The sequence below is a fragment of the Lacerta agilis genome, chromosome 10 (assembly GCF_009819535.1).
Source record: "Lacerta agilis isolate rLacAgi1 chromosome 10, rLacAgi1.pri, whole genome shotgun sequence".
NCBI classification, from domain to species: Eukaryota; Metazoa; Chordata; class Lepidosauria; order Squamata; family Lacertidae; genus Lacerta; species Lacerta agilis.
In genome coordinates, this window is record NC_046321.1 from 69,642,982 (window position 1) to 69,663,802 (window position 20,821).

Here is a 20,821-nt window from a genome sequence, read left to right on the forward strand (position 1 = left end):
ATAAAGCAACATTTTAATTAAATAAGTTTATTTTCTAATGTTTACACTGCTTACACTGCTGCCACGAAGCACAGTGATTTCTTTTTCAGCGTGACTTGCTAATTTCCTCTGCTTTAAGACCTAGGGCTTTGCTTTTTTCTAATTTGGAAGAAGAAGGGGAGAAGTTTCAACAGTACAGATTTCCCCTGCTGCAAAGAACACATGGGTCTACAATAAGGCAAAGCAGCACTTAGAAGGCTGCTACTGGCTGCTGGGAAACTTCGATAAGGACTTCCAACCTTACTCCTCCCATGTGCCTCCACAGACCCCAAATTTGCAAGTGAGATGGTTAAAATGCTCACCTCCCTCCTGGCTTCAAAGCATGGCGCTTGCAAGGGAACATGGCAAAGGCATCAGACACTGACCACACACCAGGAGAGTTGGGGTATGCAACAGGTCACATTTCTTTAAGTTGTATATAAAAAGGAATTCATGTAAAATATATATTTGGGGGGGGGGGGTTGTATATACTTTTTAAAATAAGTTCAGGGGTTCTCATGTGGCCACTTGGAACTCTATTATTGGGGTTCCCTTTTGCCAGTGTGTGCAGGTACATTCAAACCTCGTAATGGAGTGTGCAAAGTGTTCTCCAGTAGCAAAATGGGCATCTTTTGACTATTTCCACAGAAAGGCAGATGCACTGGTTTCCAGCACCACAGGCAACAATGGAGTTATTTTTTGTATTTTTAACCCAGACCATGTAAACTTTTTATTCTTAAGGCAGCTGGAATAGAAGCTGCACACAGGCATTGTGCAATACCTATAATGAGAAATATGGCAAGTAGCACTGGAACGGGGGTGGGGGAGGGACTGGCATTACTGGAATAAAGATTGCATGTCATCAAAATACAGGACTTCCTTTCTTACACGTCACATGATATCTCAACATTTAGAAAAATAAAGCACCCACCCCTCCAACCTCCGCCTGTTCTTTGACAAATATCTCAAAATATTGATAAATAATGGTGACAGCAAGCAGAATGCCGGTGCCTGAGCCAATGGCACCAAGGAAGTCCGCTAAGACAGAGAGGGCCCCGATGCACAAGCCTCCAAATGCAGCTGCTGTGGGGATGTACCTGTGGGAGGAAATCACATTTAATGTGGGCCTACCAGGCGTACCTTTACCTTTACCTTTTTACCATTATGGCTTCAATCCTAACCCCTATTAAGATAAACTAGACTCATGAAAATGAAAACACGCCTCTTGATTCACCAGAGAGGCTGAAAAAGCTGTAGACTAGTTAATAACAGCCTGAGTTTGAATCATTTCTACTCACAAAGCCCAATATTTCTTTGTGATTATGCGGCAACAAGGGGCCAGGTAGAGAGGCAGCAGGATTCAGCTGGAATGCATCTGTGTTCTGCCCCAAACGTATAGTCCAAGCTTAAACATGCTTACTCAGAAGCAAGACCTGTTGGGTTCCATGATCTTACTCCTCAGTGGGTAAATTTGAAACTCACAGCAACTCTTACCTGTTTAATTCATGAACCATGGATGTATCCCTGTGGCCTCTCATCACCATTTGCTGTTCTTTCAGTTGCTTGGCAACCTGCAGAAACACGTGTGTATCAGGTGGCTGCAGTGTTTCTGATAATTAGAAACTAGCCTTGTGCAAAGAACGGCAGCAAAGGTTTACAGAATAGTCATGAAAAATACCTACATCTTTTGCAGATGATCCTGACACTTCAATCCACGTCTTGGAGAAAAATGCACAGGAACCCAACATAAATATGATATAAACAATTACATGGACAGGATCCTCAAATATAGCACCCATGGATTCTGGAGGGGAGAGGTAATAGCAGAGGCCTCCAACAGGGTAGGCGCGTGCTGGGCCACCACCACTAACATCCTGGAGAGGAAACAGTAAACACACTGGCAGCATTAGTGCCTTTTGCAGATCAAAAGCTAACATACTGCTACTTGTAAAGGCAGCATTCTAGGAACAGGTGAATACTTACCGCCCACTGCCCAAGTAAGTTTACCAAGAAGTTGCCACTGAACCGCACAGACAGCATTTGAGAAATAACATAGAGGTTGGAAACTAAGGCAGACTGAAGAATGATGGGAATGTTGGAGGTGTAAAAGAGTTTGATAGGATAGCTACTGTATTGTCCGCGATATCGAGCAGACTTGATTGGGAGATCAACACGAAATCCCTTGGGGAGGAAAAAAGAAAAGTTAATCACTAAGCTATAAGAAAACCAGAAATGCATTCACTAAGAAGTTACAGAAATTGTTAAGTGGCTTGGAACTTTGGACTGGATTATTTGCATTTCTGTTACAATTAACCAGAACTGGCCATCTGTGATCCTGAGTCCAAGGATTTATCAGGTCATGCCTCCACACTGAAGTCTAAAAGCCAGAAGCAAAGGTTTTGCCTAGTTTTTTCAAACCAATATACAATTCCTCTGCTCTGCAATTAATCGTCATGAGCAGAACTTGTCTGTGGCCACTCCTTCACCCTCCATCCCTTCTCCATCCAGACCACTCCACATTTCAAATCTCCACTGTCTTTTCTTAAGCTCTCTTGCTTCTATAGATGCACAATTGTGCCTCTCCTCTTTTTCTGCCCGTTTGCACTGTCACAATCGAGAACCCTCCCAGCTCAGCCACTACATACAAGGACTCTTCTGCCTGCCCCATGCCTCTTTCCCCAGGCTCAATCTCAATCAGAACCTGCTTTTGAACAAAGGAAACTTCTCAAAAGTTGTTTGTGGCATGGCACCAGCCCCCACTTCTGTTTTAAATCAAGTCCCACTAGGTATGCCCAAGCACCCGGTATACTGACAACAGCTCTTCAGATCCTGACCCTCCTCTCCCTCTGCATTCTCCTAGAAAACAGTGGAACTTCAAATGAAATGGATCAGCAGTAGGTTCAGACACACAGAGAGGAAGTACTCATTCACACAAGGCATATTTAACTTCTACGGAACTGACTTCCACAGGATGTGATACCTAGTGGCTCAGATGGCTTTAAAGGGAGATTAGAAAGATTAATGAAAGCTAGACACCAAGAACACACAATGAAGGAAGAGTGTCATCTTCACACTATGTGCAGCCAGATGTTATTGGGGTGCATGGAAGCAACATGGACTAGATGGAACCCTGTGGTTTGATCCAGCAGGGGGTTCCTCACATTTTCAGAATCTAGCAACAAAGCTAACCATCATACAATTCTGTTATTTCCAACACCAACATATTTTATAATTATACAAGCAGCTCAGAGCAGCCTCCCATCCAACAGGGCCAAACCTGCTTAGCTTCAGCACTTAGGAGTGGGTCATGAACCTTCAAACCATCATCTGGGTCAAGTCAAGCTGCACTCTATTTTAGAGACAGTTACAAAGCAAAGCTACAGTATCCAAAAGAAAACAGTCACCAGTGTTAACTACTGTAACGCCACCCCAAATTAAAATGTTGGTGCTGACCTTTAAAGCCCTAAACGGCCTCAGCCCAGTATACCTGAAGGAGCGTTTCCACCCCCATCGTTCAGCCCAGAAACTGAGAGAAGTGAGGTTACAGGGAACCAGGCAGAGGGCCTTCTCGGTAGTGGCCCCCGCCCTGTGGAACGCCCTCCTATCAGATGCCAAGGAAATAAAGAACTATCCGACTTTTAGAAGACATCTGAAGGCAGCCCTGTTTAGGGAAGCTTTATAAGGTTTAATGCAGGCATAGGCAAACTCAGCCCTCCAGGTGTTTTAGGACTACAACTCCCATCATCCCTAGCTAACAGAACCAGTGGTCAGGGATGATGGGAATTGTAGTCTCAAAACATCTGGAGGGCAGAGTTTGCCTATGCCTGGTTGAATGTTTTACTATGTTTTTATATATGCTGGAAGCCGCCCAGAGTGGCTGGGGCAACCCAGTCAGATGGGTGGAGTAGAAATAATGCATTATTACTATTATTATGGGCTTACTATGAGTTTTAACTCCTAAAAGAAAGAGAAAACAAGCTACTTGCAGTTCCACCAATGACTTGTCTCAGTGTAGGTATGTGGGGGGGGATGTGTTTGTGTATGTATGCTTTGGATCTGTGTGATGTTTTTGTTTAGTATGTTTCATAAGGCTTATTGCCTGGGGAAACAGCAGGAATTGGAATACTAGAAAAGTGGGAGAAGCAACAATGGGCTAGCGAGAAGGAAGGAAGGATGGAATTTGGTGAGGGAAGACTGATAAAGTGCTGGGAGTAGCTGTGGCCGAGAGAGAGACACAAGACAGACAGAGAGACAAAGGGGCAAAATTCCTATAAGTTGCTGAGGGATCCAGCAGCCTGCAATGCCACAGAGCAGTGTGAGAGCACAGCCTTGCAGGAACACCCAGGCAGTGCTGCAGCCTCACAGGGGCCTTGGCTGATGAGAAGGATTGCAGCATTTGTTCATTTTACCCAAAAGAACACAGCCTTGTTTATTTTATGCCAGAGAAATTTATTATTTTCTCAAACTAATTTAGAATAAAACTTATCCTAACAACAGTTGAAATGTGGCCTTCCTCCAGACACAAATGCTACAGTGAGCATTATGGTGTCTGGCGAGCTATTCACAGATCGCTTAGGGCTGTTTAGGATGCTTAGACCACGGTTCCTTCTGTGAGGGAAAAATAATAGTTCTGTAGTAAGATGTACGCAGCAGGCTTCACCTACCTGAAAATATATAACTACAGCAAACACAAATACTGTAGCAATCAGATTCATAAGATTTGGCAAGTTCTGGCGGTAGAAAGCCTCTCGTAAAGCACGGACTTTGTCGGTTCGTGTAGCCAAAAGGTGGAACAATGCAATGACAGCACCTTCAAATTCAGTTCCTATGTGTACCAAAAATAATAAACAGTAACTCCTATGAGATATAGACAGTACAAGCCTGGTGATAAATTTCACCAAGTGATAAACAAGCTCATTTTTAATAAGAGATGGAAATGGAATTAACACGGAGAAAAAATTGCAAGGAATGAAATCTTACAAGCAACAGAATGCTAAAAAGGACTGCATACAAATAAAATAAATTGTGTTGAACTTCTACAGGTATTATGAAACCTCAAACATGACAACACATTTCTGTTTTTTTATTGCAGGACATCATGATTTTACAGAATTTGGGTGTTGTAATCCAAAAAGTTACTACAACTCATGACTAACTAGATTTGGACAACTGTATCTTGACCTACTAAGCTGAGATATGAACAAGATGTCTGGCCATGCATGCAGCCTTTTGGCTCCTCACTTTGGTCAAGCAAAAAATTCCCAGGAAGTTTCCCATTAATTCTAGCTTCCTGTTTCCTCTGAGCCTGGAAGCTGTGATTAAGAGCTCCAAGTAAAGGTAAGGTGTTAAGCAAACTTCAAATGATAGTCTAATATTCTAGCTTATTCCAAATCTATTCTCCATAATTTCTAATTCAATCAAAATGGGAAACATATGACTAATGGAAGACTTCCTAGTTTGTTTTTGTGACCAAAAAGATTGTTCAGAGCTCAGATTAATAAGCAAATTAACAATGTCTGAATTGTGATAGTGTAAAGTCATAATTTACAAAAGAGTTGCCCCAAAAGAATTGCTAGGGTGATGCATTTAAAAATAATATTTATTACATTTCTATAACGCCCTTCATCTGAGGATCACAGGGCAGTTTGCAATATATATAATACATACCATGGTAACAAACAAGACATGGCCCCCTGTTTAAAAGACCATAGATTGTTTAAGTAGCTGAAGGCCTGAGAGAAGAGGTATGTTTTTGCCTGGTGCCTAAAGATAGGTTAGAAAGGTGCTGGGGAGAGCATTCCACTGCAGAGAAGGCCTGTTCCCATGTTGCCACCCTCTGGACCTCTCTTGGAGAGGGCACATGAAGACGGGCCCCAGATAATGATTACAGGGTTTGGGTCAGTTCATATGGGGAGAAGCAGTCCTGAGCCATTTATGGCTTTACAGGTCAAAACCAGCACTTTGAGTTAGGCCCAGAAACTAATGGGCAGCAACTGCAGTCGGGCCAGGATCGGTGTAATATGCTCAACCTCTCTTGTACCTGTGAGCAACCTGGCTGCCAAATTCCATACCAGCTGACATTTCTAAACTGTCCTCACAGGCAGCCCCACATATAACACTGTGCAGTAATCTAACCAAGAGGATACCAGAGTACAAACAACAGCAGTTAGGAAATTCTTTCCAGTAGCACCTTAGAGACCAACTGAGATATCTGAAGAAGTGTGCATGCACACGAAAGCTCATACCAAGAACCAACTCAGTTGGTCTCTAAGGTGCTACTGGAAAGAATTTCCTATTTTGCTTCAACTATGGCAGACCAACACGGCTACCCACCTGTAACAGCAGTTAGGCTATCCCTGTCCAGATAGGGGCATAGCTGGGCCACCAACCAAAGCTGATGGAAGGCACTCTGGGCCACTGGGGCCACCTGAGCCTCAAGTGACTGCAGAGAATCCAAGAGTGCCCCCCAACCTGCATGCCCGCTCCTTCAGAGGGAGTGTAGCCCCATCAAGAGCAGGCAATCTTCCTTCCATCCAGTCTAGGGAACCACCACTAACAATGCCTCAGTTAATTAATAATTCACTTTTCTGGTGTTGCCTTCTTCCAGTCAACCTGCAACGGGGGTAAATAACTCTGCTGCATCTGGGCACTGGGTCCAATTTGCTCATGTACATGACTGCATAATTAGGAGGCATGCTCAGAACAGTGACGCAGGGGGCGGGCTTCTCTGAGCTCAGGTAATTCTTACTTTTGCACATGCCAGAAGTAAAGCTCTTGGTGTGCAAGAGTGGAATATCCCCCCCTTCCATTAACAAAAATAGTGCCCCTCAGCTATCAGTAGTCTGGAAAACAGAAGTGTTAGAGAGAAAATGCAGATAAGCAGAAGATAAAATAGTGTGGCACAGTAGCAGAAGCAAATCCAAGTAAATAAAAAATTCGGAAATCAGAAGGAAAAACTCACTCAGAGAGAGGGAACAGTTACAGAATCTGGATTGCAATCCTGCATTGAATTAACTGTTTATGATTCCCACTGAGGTCAGTGGGACTTACCTAGGCACAAGTGGTGGATTTTAAGAGTTATGCTAGATGCTAACCTCTCAGCACAAAAAGGGCACTGCTTCTCTACAGGTAGACCGTGACTCTGCAGCTGAAGCTGGAGAGGCTAAAACAAATAAAGTTAACATTTCTGTACCGCAGATTTCCAGGCAGACTTTTGACACAGCAACCAAGATGCCCCAACTATAGGATTATTCTTTCATCAGAAAACAGCAACTGTGCCACAGTATTTCCATTCAGCATATATTACATAAATGAACAAATCATAAATCACAAAAGGAATTTTGATCCAGACTCTGGGAAGCTCCAGAAGTTTCACTGTGGTGGTAGGCCTTTCCACACATGCACAGCAACCTTCTGCTCTGACATGGTGTGATGACATGGCTATCACAACAAGAAAGGCTCATGGACAGCGAGTCTGCCAGTCTGTTAAGAAACCCAGATCAATATTGCCTCCCACCCTGCAAAAAATAATCAAAAACCTGCTGCCTCCTTATCCTTCTGCAGCAGAAAATAAAGCATGCATAGTGACCCAAGACAGTGGTTCCCAATTAGCTAAGTACTGGGGACCTCACTTTTGAAAATCTCTGTAGTAGTTTTTGTTATGTACATGGTGCCACCATATCCTCCAACATGTCCCAGAGCAAAACTGGGCCATGTTGGAGGATATGGACCTCCTGGGTGTGTTATGTGGACCCCCTGGGGTCCGTAGGGCACCAATTGGGAGCCAGTGATCTGGGACATTTCACTGTTTGTGGTTATGAAAAGATTATTCTAATATCACATCTTATAAAAGTTCATTTGGTGCAAAGGTTGCGCTTTCACTATGCCATCTTCATTTAGTTCCCCATCAGCAGATCTCATCCACTCCTATATCCACGGTCACTCACTATATTAACCTAAAGAAAGCAGCTGACAAGCATGCATTTGGTCAAAATGTCAGATTTTCAAAGTGTACTATACCTCTGCCAGTGTTAATAGTTGTAGGACTGAAAGCCTTCCAGACAATGGTTTCACAGATGTTGGTAGCAATAAAGAGGGAAATCCCAGAGCCCAAGCCATAACCTTTCTGCAAGAGCTCATCTAGTAGCAGCACTATCAAGCCAGCAACAAACAACTGTGGGTGAAAAACACCAAAAGATCCACAAAAGTGGTTTAATCTCTGATTTGCTTTCTTCAAAGGTGGGCCACATTTGCTATCAAGAGTTGCAGTTGCTCCTCCTGTCATTCTAGTTGAGTAATGGAAGTAACAAGAACCTCTGGAATCATCACTAAAATGTATGCTGCAGTTCTTAGCATAGATAGAAAGAAAATCTCACCAACAAGAATAGTACCAAAATTAGAGGAGCTAGTAAGCGCTGTCAAAACAGAGAATGGTGTATTATCAAAAATAAAGATAGTTAATTGACTCCTGGTTATTCATTGGGGAAGTCCAAGTAGGTGTGGTTTTTAAAAAAGATCTCGTATCTGAAAATATTTGACATTTTGTTTTTACAAATGCCTTGGTCCAATCCCCTTAACAGCACAAAGAAAATAATTATAGAATATTATCTAGCTGGTACAGCACCTTGGTGAGTGATCTGAGAGAAGGCACAAAATAAATTAGAACTTTAAGGAAGTTTGGTTTCCCTTTATTACCATACTGACTGAGGGACATATAGTTGATTTGAATTTATTTTTAATACTGAAAAAAATATTTTTTAAATTTAACAAAATTTATATACCGCTTCATTGTAATAAAATCTCTAAGAATTATTAACTATACTTAGAGTATTCAGAAGGCGTACCTGAATTATAATCAGGAGACAAATTCCAGCCCCCATTTCTGCAGGATCTCCATACATCCCAGTCATGACATACACAATTGCTTGCCCAATAGTAATTATCATTCCAAACACTGAAACAACAACAAAAGAGGCAGGTATTCCCTGCTTGTATGACCTAACAGACATAAGTAAAATTTGACTTGATTTTGATTTTAAATGTCTATTCTGCTTTTCCAACAATAAATGTTGAATGCAAAGCGGCTCGCAATAATCACAAAAGCACAGAAATCAACAAACATTACAATCACTATACCAGTGATGGCGAACCTTTTTGAGCCCGAGTGCCCAAACTGCAGTGGAAAACCAACTTTTTTATTTCAAAGTGCCAACACTGCAATTAAACCTGAATATCGAGGTTTTTAGTTAGAAAAAACTCCTACAGTTGTCCAAACATTTGCAGTCTTAAAAGTAAAAGTAAAACACAATAACAAAGTTTTCAATGTTACAGTTTTTTATTGAAAAAAACCATAAACTCTACATGTGCATGTATTTTAGACAAAGGGATACTCAACTTGTAATAATGATTATATGCCAGACTGACATTGTATGGAACAAGCCTTGTTGTTGTTGTTCAGTCGTTCAGTCGTGTCCAACTCTTCGTGACCCCATGGACCAGAGCACGCCAGGCACGCCTATCCTTCACTGCCTCTCGCAGTTTGGCCAAACTCATGTTAGTAGCTTCGAGAACACTGTCCAACCATCTCATCCTCTGTCGTCCCCTTCTCCTTGTGCCCTCCATCTTTCCCAACATCAGGGTCTTTTCTAGGGAGTCTTCTCTTCTCATGAGGTGGCCAAAGTACTGGAGCCTCAACTTCAGGATCTGTCCTTCTAGTGAGCACTCAGGGCTGATTTCTTTAAGAATGGATAGGTTTGATCTTCTTGCAGTCCATGGGACTCTCAAGAGTCTCCTCCAGCACCATAATTCAAAAGCATCAATTCTTTGGCGATCAGTCTTCTTTATGGTCCAGCTCCCCCTTCCATACATCACTACTGGGAAAACTATAGCTGTAAGTATACGGACCTTTGTCGGCAAGGTGATGTCTCTGCTTTTTAAGATGCTATCTAGGTTTGTCATTGCTTTTCTCCCAAGAAGCAGGCGTCTTTTAATTTCGTGACTGCTGTCACCATCTGCAGTGATCATGGAGCCCAAGAAAGTAAAATCTCTCATTGCCTCCATTTCTTCCCCTTCTATTTGCCAGGAGGTGATATTTAGATAGTTTGTTACTATTTCAACTTTGATTCAGACTGAAACACTTTCTCTCCTTTTGACTTCAAGACTCTGTGCCCCAGAATTGTCTCAAGATCACTATTGCTTCAAGATATGGAATTGATATATAATTGTTACGTTATATGTTGTGTGGCATTATGCAAAAAACCTTGAACTATGTTTGACAGTATATATTATTTCCACAAAGGGGGGAACCCAATTTTTGTGTTTAATTGTTTTCATGTTTACTGTATGGTGTCTTGGTGCATATTGCTTACACCCCAATGGAGGATTCTCATGCATTTTATGTTTCCTAAAAGATCAGGCTATTGCTTAGTCCAATATTTAGGTTAGACAGATTTATGACCACATTCCTTGTCTCACCTGGTATTCCAACCTTCCCTACACAATTTTTGATTGGTTTAGGTCATTTTATCAAGAAGAAACTTCAAGATCAAAACAAAACCACAGATAGGGTATTTATGCTTTGATTTAGCAGGAATGGTTCCTTATATGTTAAATTATTAATTTGGACCACTGCCTTTTTTTAGAATGGTTTTTCACAGGTTGGTTTGGAAAGTGAGAACCATGGGCCTATAAATTTTAATTGGACTTTGTTTGAATTGGACAAAGTGTATCCAGGCTGCAATTAGCTTTCTGGTCCCCTTGCAACAACTGAGCAACTCTCCTAGAGTGCAAGACCAATGCCAAATAATAATAATGCATCCCATAGAAAGGTCAAGGCAAAGACATCTCCCTCACGACATGTTCAAACCTGACCAAACCTATGGCAAGGCGAAAATGGTCAAAGGGAAGCCCTAAGGGGATCCCCCAGGAATTGGTGCTGCTGTGGAATGCTGAAGGTCAAAGGAGACCAGTTAGCTATGACACCTGGGAACACACAAAAAAGGCAAAACAAAACAACTTCATTTGTCAGTCACTGAATGAACCCTCCTACTAAATGTAAAGCATAAGACCACTATTGAGAAAATATTTATCCCAAAGTGCTAGCATAGTAATTTAGTAACAAAATGTAGCATATGTTATTTTTGCATAATATCCTAGGTCTAGCTAGCTACACTGATACATTTCCTAAGGGCCTTAAGAGGCGTGACATGCAATTCAGGTTACATACACCCACACCTGGGAGGTTGGATACCATGATAATATTTAGTGTATATAACATGCGGGACGAAAGGGGGGTGGGAAATATGTCTATGTCTGAACTGTAGTTAAGTGCGGAGAAAGGATTTGCGGTTCTTTCAGAACCTGATGCAAATCTTATCTCCGAAGGGGGGAATGTTACGAAAATTATGGGGGGGGGGTCACCTAAGCAAAGTCTCCTCCTGAGTAAACTCATTTGGGGTATGGAGTGATGCCCTTAAGGGGACCCATCTCTCTGCCATGATCCAGTAGGCGAGAGACCACGTACACAGGAAAATACCTCAGCAGGTAATCTCTGGGTGTTTCAGGCTAATATCCCTCAACCAGAATCCCATTGTTCTCTCCCAGATAAGTGCTCAAGGTATCCTTGCCAATACTTAACACCCATTCACACTTCTCAGGGCTATCTCCCTGATATTGCTCTGTTTCCCCCATATGCTAATCTTGTCTTTCCTGTTTTTCCTATATGTAAATCATGTATAACCCTTCCCTTTAGTGATGTAGTGATGATGTAGTAATGATGTTTTCAAACTGTATTCTGGGATATGATAGGGGTTTTTAAAAGTTCTTGTAACACTGTTCTGGGTGTGCAGTTTGACTGTAACCTATTGCGCAATAAACCCTGTCTTGTCCTTGCTCCAGTGGCTGGACTTCTTTTATTTAACTCCGCAGAAACCAGTGGGCCTATCCCTAAGGGCCAGGTGGCTGGGCAGTTCCACACCTGGGATTTTTTCCATAACACCATCTGCAGTGATCATGGAGCCCAAGAAAGTAAAATCTCTCATTGCCTCCATTTCTTCCCCTTCTATTTGCCAGGAGGTGATATTTAGATAGTTTGTTACTATTTCAACTTTGATTCAGACTGAAACAATATGCATATGATCAGGATGTCAAGTACTGATAGAGCCCAGTTCTGAACACTGCATCTGAAATTGTGTCCAAATGGTATTTGTGGATCTTCGTGAACAGATGGAGACACAGGCAGAAGTAGAACATTTGTGGGAATTATAGTTTAGCCAGGCGTTGGCATACCACGCCGCTCTTGTCTAGATAGAATAATTAGAATAATTAATATACAGTGTTGGCATACCACACTAAATTAGGTAAGATACAGAGCTTCATTTGGCATACCATTTGGCTCTGTGGGCACCAAGTTGGGAAACACATGTTTAGGCAGAGCAGGAGAACAAAGGAATAGGTGGAAAAGTACTGGAGATCATGAGGTGTTTAGAGGAGGGGGTGAGTGATAGAGCTGTAAGCATGCATCAGGTCACGTACTCAATGAAGGGAGGAAAAGGTGTGTTATTAGGAGGGGCTTTGCATATTAGGTATCAGAAGGCACACCTTTCCTTATTTGGTCTTTGGAGTTCTCTGTGTATGTTAATGTTTAACTTAGCTGTGAGTTTTCAATAAAAGGAGCCCCCTAGAATGCTCTGGGCGGCCTTCCCTTCACATCATCCTGTTCATCGCGTCAGTTAATTTCCTACGATCAACAATATCTAATATTGGCTTTAATATCTAATATTCCATAACAACAAACATTGACAGAATTTTTATATCGAATAAATAAATGGATCACTTTAACAGAATATGTGCTAAAATTAAGCTGCTGGTCAGGCAGATATATGTGTTAGCATAGTGGAAATAACTCATCTTATGCACAGTCTCTGAATAGCAGTAACAGATAGAGATTATAGTGCTGCTCCAAAAGGTTTTCTTTTTCTTTTTCCTTACAAGCATTTCTAGGGGCAAGCAAGATGTGATGTTAAATGTGTCTTTGCATCCAGTGTGCTGGCTTGCTGTTATTGTTTTAAATGCAAATAGCATCAATTGGGGCAGTTGATAATAATCAGGGCCACACCTGTTGTGGTCCTTATGAAAACCACCCCTTTGAAATTGCTATTTGCATTGGTAGGAAATGCAAATGCTAACACGGGAGGCTCTCTCCAAAGCAAATTAGGAATTGACCTCAGAAGAGCAACAGTCCTTAGGGCTGCAGCATGGGAGGAAATGGTTAAATTGCCTCTCCATGCCTGCTGTGTCCTTCATAAATATCCCTTTTGCCCCCAGCAAGAAGAGATGTTTTTACAATGCAAACCCACATCCCATCAGGAGAATATGCAATGCGGAGGGGAGAAAAGAAAAGAAAAGTGGAGTGGAGAAGGCTGAAGGAAATATATCTGGGGCTGGGGTGGAAGAAATGGAAAGGACGCAAAGAGGAGCAGGAAAGGAGGAAGGGAAAGGGACAGAAAGCGAACGAGAATCAGGAGGAGGCTGAAGGAGACCAGCAGCGCAAAAGGAAGGGAATATGAGGAGCGAGGGGAGAGAAAAAGGGCGAGAAGGGGCGAAGGTGCCCGAGGGAGGGGCAACAGAGAGAGAGAGAGAGAGAGAGAGAGAGAGAGAGACGGCCGGGTGCGGATGGAGGGAGGGAGGCAGGGAGGCGCGAGAGGGAAGAGCGAAGCCGCGCGGCTCCCCCCCCCCGCTCGCAGCGCTCAAAAGGAGGGCTTTCCCCTCACCCGCCGCCCGCCGCCCCTGGCCCAGCCCCCGCTGCTGTTACCTCGTCGTCGTCGTCGCCTCGCGTCGAATCCTTCGCAGCAGCCAAACACCACTGGGACAGGCGCCAAGGAGGGAAATTGCTGCCTGCTGCTGCGCCTGCGCTGGCAGGACGCATGAGCAGAGCAGCGCGGCGGCGCCATTTCCCCGCCCCTGGCGTGCCAGCAGAGAGAGCTCTGCGTGCCAGCTGTGGCACGCGTGCCACGGGTTCGCCATCACTGCACTATACTCTCAAACACAATCCCATATAAATAAAGCAAACAACAACAGATTCATCAAAATGGTTACTGCAATTCAATAACGCATTAGCTAAGAAGAAAGGAAGTTTCTATTATGGTAAAAATATTAATACTCACACTTCTGAGCGCCATTAAAAAGGGCCCTGTCTTTTGGTGTGTCACCAACTTCAATGATCTTGGCTCCAGCCAGTAACTGCATAATTAAACCAGATGTCACAATGGGAGAGATGCCTAGCTCCATCAACGTGCCTGCAAAGGAGAAGATACTCTTAACAATAGTGTAAAGTAATACAAAGACTTCTTACAATTCCTTAAATACTCCGAAGTGTCAGTTCACCGCATATTTCCCCACTAGCATTCATACCTAACCACAGTGCTGGGCTATAAACATTGCATCCAGAGTGCTTGCAGTATTAAACAGTATTAAGGGTGGAAGAGTATTTCCACAAACAACATTAGATGCTCTTAAAGACACAAGAGAGCACACTAATTTAGTACAAATTAGAGCTAAATACCTTCCCCCCAGGTCTCCTAGACAATATCAAGATTCAACTGTACAGTGTCTTTAGCATGGCTCCCATTATCTGGAATGGGTTGGATAATCTCTTTCTCTCCATGGCCTCATTTTGAGAATTCCTTGCTCTGCACTACATAGTTAGAATCTTACACAAGAAACGGGAGTCAGATGTGGCACTTTCAGAAATGTAAGTCACATACACACACCCAGCTGACAGGTTCAGCAGGTGGCTTCATTGGCTATTGAAGAAACAAAGAGAATCCCCCCCCCAAAAAAGTGGTCTTCCAAGTAAAACTAGCTGCTGACCCTGTCTCCAAGAGACCTGCACTGATGATATATATACTGGTACATACATACATAGACGCTGAGCTTTTTCCTGGGGGGGCACAGGGGTACACATACCCCTAAACATTTTGTAAATGTAAGTTTGGCCTCATTGAGGGGCAGTATTTCAAAATGAGTAGGAAAATGAGAGTACCCCCTAAACATTTTTTTAGAAAAAAGCAGTGTGTGTGTGTGTGTGTGTGTGTGTGTGTGTGTAGCAAGTGGTCTTCCAAGTAAAATTAGCTGCTGACCAAGTATCCAAGAGATCTGCAGTGATAGGGAGAAAAACATTTTGCAAAATATAGATAAAAATCATTCACATACCAAAATACAGTAATTTTGCTACCCATCAAGTACTTTCCAAACTCTAACAAAACTTACTATTTAGCTTCTCAGTACCAAAGACCAACACAAATTGTAATTTCAAGATAAAAAGCGTATTTGTCAATTGCACATTCTCATTAATGTGACCCCAACTACTGTACTTTTCCATCTATAAGACCCCCCCCCCCATTTTTGGGGACTAAATTTTAAGAAAATGAAGGGAGATGGCCCAGTGGTGCTGAGCGTCTCTCCCCACACAGCTGCAGATAGGAAACACTCCCTAGATCATTTCCCGTGCACAGTGGCATCAGGGGAAGTTGCGCTCCCTCGATGCCACCACACATGGGAAACAATCCAGGGAGTGCTTCCCATGTGCAGCAGCACGGGGTGAATTTGCACTCCCGCCAAACAGCTGGCTGGCAGCCCGCCACTTCTCTCCCCCCCCCCCATGCCACTATCTGTGTATTGGACGACCCTGGTTTTTTTACATGATGTTTGAGTCCAATATACAGACAAATACGGTATATGTATCATGAGCCAGCTCTGGATCAACCAAAGCCAGAGAAAAGGCAGCAAGAGACATGATTAGAACCCTGACCTCTGTTTGATGCGAGAATGACTCTCATCCAGTAGAAAGGATCTGCGGAGTCGGAGGACATTATTCCGAACAATGGTATCTGCAAGATTCACAGCAACATTACATATTGTGTGTGTGTGTGTGTGTATGAATCCCCTCCCCCCACACCACCACCAAATCATCCATTTGTTGAGCACAGACAAATATAATACTGCACTAATCAGCAGTTTACTTCAAGACTCTCTCAATCATATGGTTCAATCATACGGTTAAAGCTTGGAAACAATGTAAACCTATACATGTCTACTCAGGTGAGCTTAGTAGGACTTACTCCCAAGTAAGAGGATACAAGACTGTGACCTGAAACAGTCCCAACAGAAAGAATGTTAAAAGTCCCAGGTTATTTACAAGCCAATATCATAATTCTTTGTGTGAATAATTCACTGAGCTTTTTTCTTTTCTTTTAAAATGTGAACTGTTGGTTGTTTCTAAGAGGGTGCTTTACTTCTGGGACATTTTTTTCTGCATGGCAATAACCCTTACTGTTTCCAGCCGTGTGTGCCAGTTATTACCACGTTGATACTTACCTGGCAGCATACTAGAAAAATGAAGAGGGTGATAGCTGTCCATAAAACCTTTTCTCTGAACTGAATCTGCAGAACACAATGAAAAAGAAAGAAAGAGGAAAAAAGAGAAGTCTTATTTTTAATATACCACAGTATGATATTGGGGGGGGGGGGAGGCAGGACAATAGTATAATGAACATAAGCAGCCCTAACTGGCAATTTAAGGCAGACTTGTATTTAGACACCAGCATGCAAGTAACCAGGGCAGTCCCTCCATATGTCTGTCCAGCAGAGGAGGACACAGCTCTCCATCTGTCCTCTGCCAGCCCCCAAGAGGTCAGTCCATATGTTCTGTGGCTTAGTAACCTCCGTGGGCTTGATTACAAGGCTATACTATCGGGTATGTAGGTACAGTAAGTGCAGCTCTTTGGGATGTTATCTTGCTGGGCAAGATATTGAAAAATACAGTATTCACATTTCACCAGTCCAGAAGGTATGTACAAGCTCTGACATGGGAGCTAACTTGTGTATCTCCAATACTGAGGAGAGACAATGTCTGTACTTCCAAAGTGGCAAAGGAACAGGAAGCACTGACAGTTTGCACATCCTGTTGTACAACAACAATACATCTGATCCTTAAGTTCTTACTTAAGAGGCAAAGTAAAATGCTTATTCCACTGGACTCAATGGGCTAGGCACTGCAATCTAGGCAAATCTACTCAGAGCTCATGCCCATTAAGTTCAATGGGGATTACTCTCAGCTAAGTATATATAGGGTTGCAGACTTGGGCTGTAATCTAAACCCCCCAGTCAGCTACGATGAGGCTTGATGGTGTGGCAGAGCCAGGGGGGCATCCACAGTCCTGCCACTCATGCCAACGAAAGTGGAATGTGAGGAGAACAGAAATAAATGCTTCTTTGATACAGCAGGTCCCAAAATGGCACAGAGAAGAGGCTCAGATGAAGCCCATTGTAGTCACGGGACAACAGCAAGTGCAGCTCAGGATCCTGTAGCTTCTGCCCCCAGAGTGGCTTCTCTCCCCACCCTGGCTTGAGCAGGGGCATTGCATCTCTGTTTGGGAGCAGTGCTTCCTAGCTGGCAGAGCTGAGTAGGGTTTGGAAGAGGGACACCTCCACCTCATCCCAACCACCTCCAGTAGGGAGGGCTGTGGGTTGGGACTGCTCTGTTGGTTGTGACCAATGTTTGCTAGATTGTGCTCCATGTGACTAGACCAAAGTAAACATAGGGCTACATCAATGGAACATGTCAGCAACTAAACAATCACTTCAACATAGAGGGATTGTTACACATTTAGATTTTTGAAGAGCACAGCTTGTATCCCCAAATACAAACTTTGTCACAACATCAAACAAACTAAGGGCCTGTATACAGTATTCCGAAGAGCCAGAGAAACCTAAATGGGTAGTACATAGCCTAAAGAAACTACATGATCTCAAGCATGTTTACTCAAACCCCACTGTGTTAATTCAAAATACATTTGATCAGCATTGCACAAATAAGAGACACCATGATGTGCACTTACTTTTCTTTCTGGCTTCTGGATTTCCGGAAGAACAGCACAGAAAGGCTTAATAACTTCTAGAAATTTGACTGTTAAAGAAGAGACATATTAAAACAGCAGAATGTAGGTTTTGATCAGCCCAAGATAAGAAAATGTTTCAATTTCTCATACTAGTGTATGTTCCTGACTGCAAATATGTGCCCTGGTTTGATGTGGGGGACGGGGGGACAGGACAGAATCCCTATTTTCATCAGCTCTATCTTATATATGAGTGAATTAGAACTTTGGCCACAAACCAGGTTACACACTTTTTAAAAAGTGAAAACTCAAATCCTTTGTATGCTAATTTGTGAGTGCATTTAAATGAATTCAATAGAACTTACTTCCAAACAAACACACACGGGAACAGGGTGCTGGTCACAGTGGGAGATTTAAGCATATACTTACCGGTAACTCTCCCCCATTCAACTCAAAAGGACTTGAGAGTGATCTAAGCTTTCTCATCTCTCAAATTGGGATGAGGGAGGTAAGGATCCATCCATCCTCTGACCTGGATCCAGTTTCCCACCCCTGATCTAAGCAAAGGTGAACAGCTTTTGCCAGCCTGGTGCCCTGTAGTTGTTTTGTACTACCATCAGCTGATGGGAGTTGTAGTCCAAAACATCTGATCGAGAAATTAGTCCATTGTCTACCCTGGATGGGGTTGCCAGGTTCACAGTGGGGGGCGGGTGGTGCTTCTGGATCCAGCTTTGTCACTGGTCTCTGTGGCTAGAAGCATTTTTTACTAGCATTGACTGGTAGGACCATTCCTGGACCAGGAAAGATCAGCCACAGCAATTCATGCACTGGTTACATCAAGAGTGGATTACTGCAAGGCACTTTATGTGGGACTTGCCTTGCGCTTGATCTGGAATGTTGCAGCACGAGTGCTGACAGGAGACCCCATCAGCATGGAACACCTGTAACTTAGAGATCTCCACTAGTTGCCGATTTGCTACCAGGCCAAGTTCAAGGTGTTACTGTTAGCATATAAAGCCCTGAACAACTTGGCATCACTTTACCTCAGAAATCACCTGACCCAAAACACGCCCACTTCATCACTTCAATCTGCAGAACTTGCACTGTTACAGCTGCCACACAATAGTATTTGTTCTGCATTTATAAAAAACAATCTTTTAGTGTGGCAGCACCGAAACTTTGACACTCCCTGTCTCTTAACATCAGGCAAATGCCTTCATTGTACTCTTTTTCAGGGCCTGCTAAAACATTTTTGTTTAGATAAGCCTACCTAGATATGTAGGGCGTTGTGTTTTAACCTATTAGTTTATCACTGGTTTTATTTTTTTGTAGTATTTTGTTTTCAGCTGTTTTTACGAATGATTTTATTCAATTCTTTTTGTAAACTGCTTAGAGGTTGTTCAGAATCAAGCCTTGTATAATTTTTATGAAATAATTGAAACATCACAATTTGTAAGATTAACATCACAATTTGCAAGATGGTTCAAAATGATTTGCGAGCTAAAACATTTCTTTTTCACTTGAGATGCTTATGAAGAAGATAATTTATTAAATTTGTAGACCACCCTATAGCCATAGATCTCAGGATGCTTCACCATGTATCATATATGATATGCATCTTCAAATATCTAAATGGCTGTCACATGGAAGATGGAGCAAACTTGTTTTCTCTTGCTCCAGACTCGAGTTTAGAACCCAAAACAACAGATTCAAGTTACAAGAAGAGATTCTGACTAAACATCAAGAAGAATTTTCTGACAGCAATAGCTGTTGGACAGTGGAGCAGACTTTCACAAGTGGTGGTTGACTCTTCCTCCTTGGAGATTTCTAAGCAGAGGCTAAATATCCACCTGTCAAGTATGATTTAGTTGAGATTCCTGCATTAGATGACCCTTGGGGTCCCTTCCAACTCTACGATTCCACCATTCTATGAGCAAGATCGTTAAAGATCGTTGCCTTACTCATTCTTGCCGTTTCCAGTTTTGCCCTTTTTGCCCTTCCTCCCACGCGCCCGTTTCTGAGCCCTGAGCAACCTTCTCCTGCGGTGGGGGGGGGAGGGGGTGCACGCCGCCTCGCCAAGGGGGCCACAGCAGCCTGGCCCCAGAGGGAGGCGGGCGGCTTGAGGCAGCCACCTCGCAGGGCTGCTCTCCGCGGAGGGAAGGCGAGAGCGGCGAGGAGGAGGAGGCAGGCAGCGGCCGCGGCCGCCTCTCGCCCGCCTGCAAGGCAGGCAGCCGGAGCGCCAAGAGAAGCCGCAGGCAGAGGACGGCGCAACCAGGCAGAGGACGGCGACCCCCTCCGGCCCGCCCGCTCCCTCCCGGCCCGCCGACTCACTTCCCATGCTGGCGGAGGCGGCGCCCGGAAGAGGAGGAGGAGGCCCCCCCGCACCTGCCACGCCGCCGCCACCGCTCACGTCACCAATGACGCCTTTTTCCGGCGCGACCGAAACTCCGGACACGTAGAGCCACGCAAAAAGTAGAGTCGCGCGACCTCGCTTCCTTATTTGTTTACATTTACTCCTTTAATTGAATGGGCGCTTTAATTTTATTAAATTTTTATTTATTTATAATTGTGTAATAAAATTGACGGGAGCTTTATTTATTTATTATTAAATTTGAGGGGCGCTTTTATTTATTTAATTTGACGGGCTTTTTCTTTGTCATTCATTTATTATCCGCTCCAAACCGGTGCCAAACTGCTGCAGTTGTTTTCAGCCTTTTGCAGCGAAAACTGCGCGTTTTGAAGTGTCCCACCCACTGAGCAATTCTTAATTAAACCTGGGGTCAAACTATCACCCCAAGGCCTAACATTGTCTAATTCACTCCAAAACAGTTCCAAAGTGTGGCAACAATTTTGCCGCGAAAACACGACGTTGTACAGCAGGAGTCAGCAAACATTTTCATCAGGGGGCC

The 20,821-nt window shown here is 43.4% G+C and overlaps 1 protein-coding gene across 2 annotated transcripts; it reads right to left on the reverse strand.

The window, feature by feature from the left end:
• Positions 1–20,296, reverse strand: SEC61A2 (SEC61 translocon subunit alpha 2). 2 transcript variants are annotated; one of them, XM_033161950.1, is made up of 12 exons: positions 20,244–20,296; positions 17,916–17,983; positions 16,393–16,458; positions 15,827–15,905; positions 14,181–14,312; positions 8,862–8,971; positions 8,038–8,191; positions 4,683–4,843; positions 2,002–2,199; positions 1,701–1,892; positions 1,513–1,589; positions 1–1,115 (listed from the first exon to the last, which is right to left on the reverse strand). In XM_033161950.1, exons 1-12 carry the CDS (start codon positions 20,248–20,250, stop codon positions 929–931), a joined length of 1,431 nt encoding a protein of 476 aa, XP_033017841.1. In that variant the 5' UTR covers positions 20,251–20,296; the 3' UTR covers positions 1–928. The 2 variants fall into 2 exon arrangements, with proteins under 2 accessions (XP_033017841.1, XP_033017842.1); XM_033161951.1 differs by lacking the exons at positions 17,916–17,983; positions 20,244–20,296 and adding an exon at positions 14,579–14,710 and having other exon boundaries at positions 16,393–16,408.
• Between the last annotated feature and the right edge of the window lie 525 nt (positions 20,297–20,821).

Coding starts and splice junctions, on each gene's coding strand:
- SEC61A2 (XM_033161950.1), bottom strand. Junction 15,906..16,392: donor TTTTTCTAGTATGCTGCCAG/GTAAGTATCAAC, acceptor TGAATCTTGCAG/ATACCATTGTTCGGAATAAT. Junction 1,116..1,512: donor ATGGTTCATGAATTAAACAG/GTAAGAGTTGCT, acceptor TTCCTCCCACAG/GTACATCCCCACAGCAGCTG.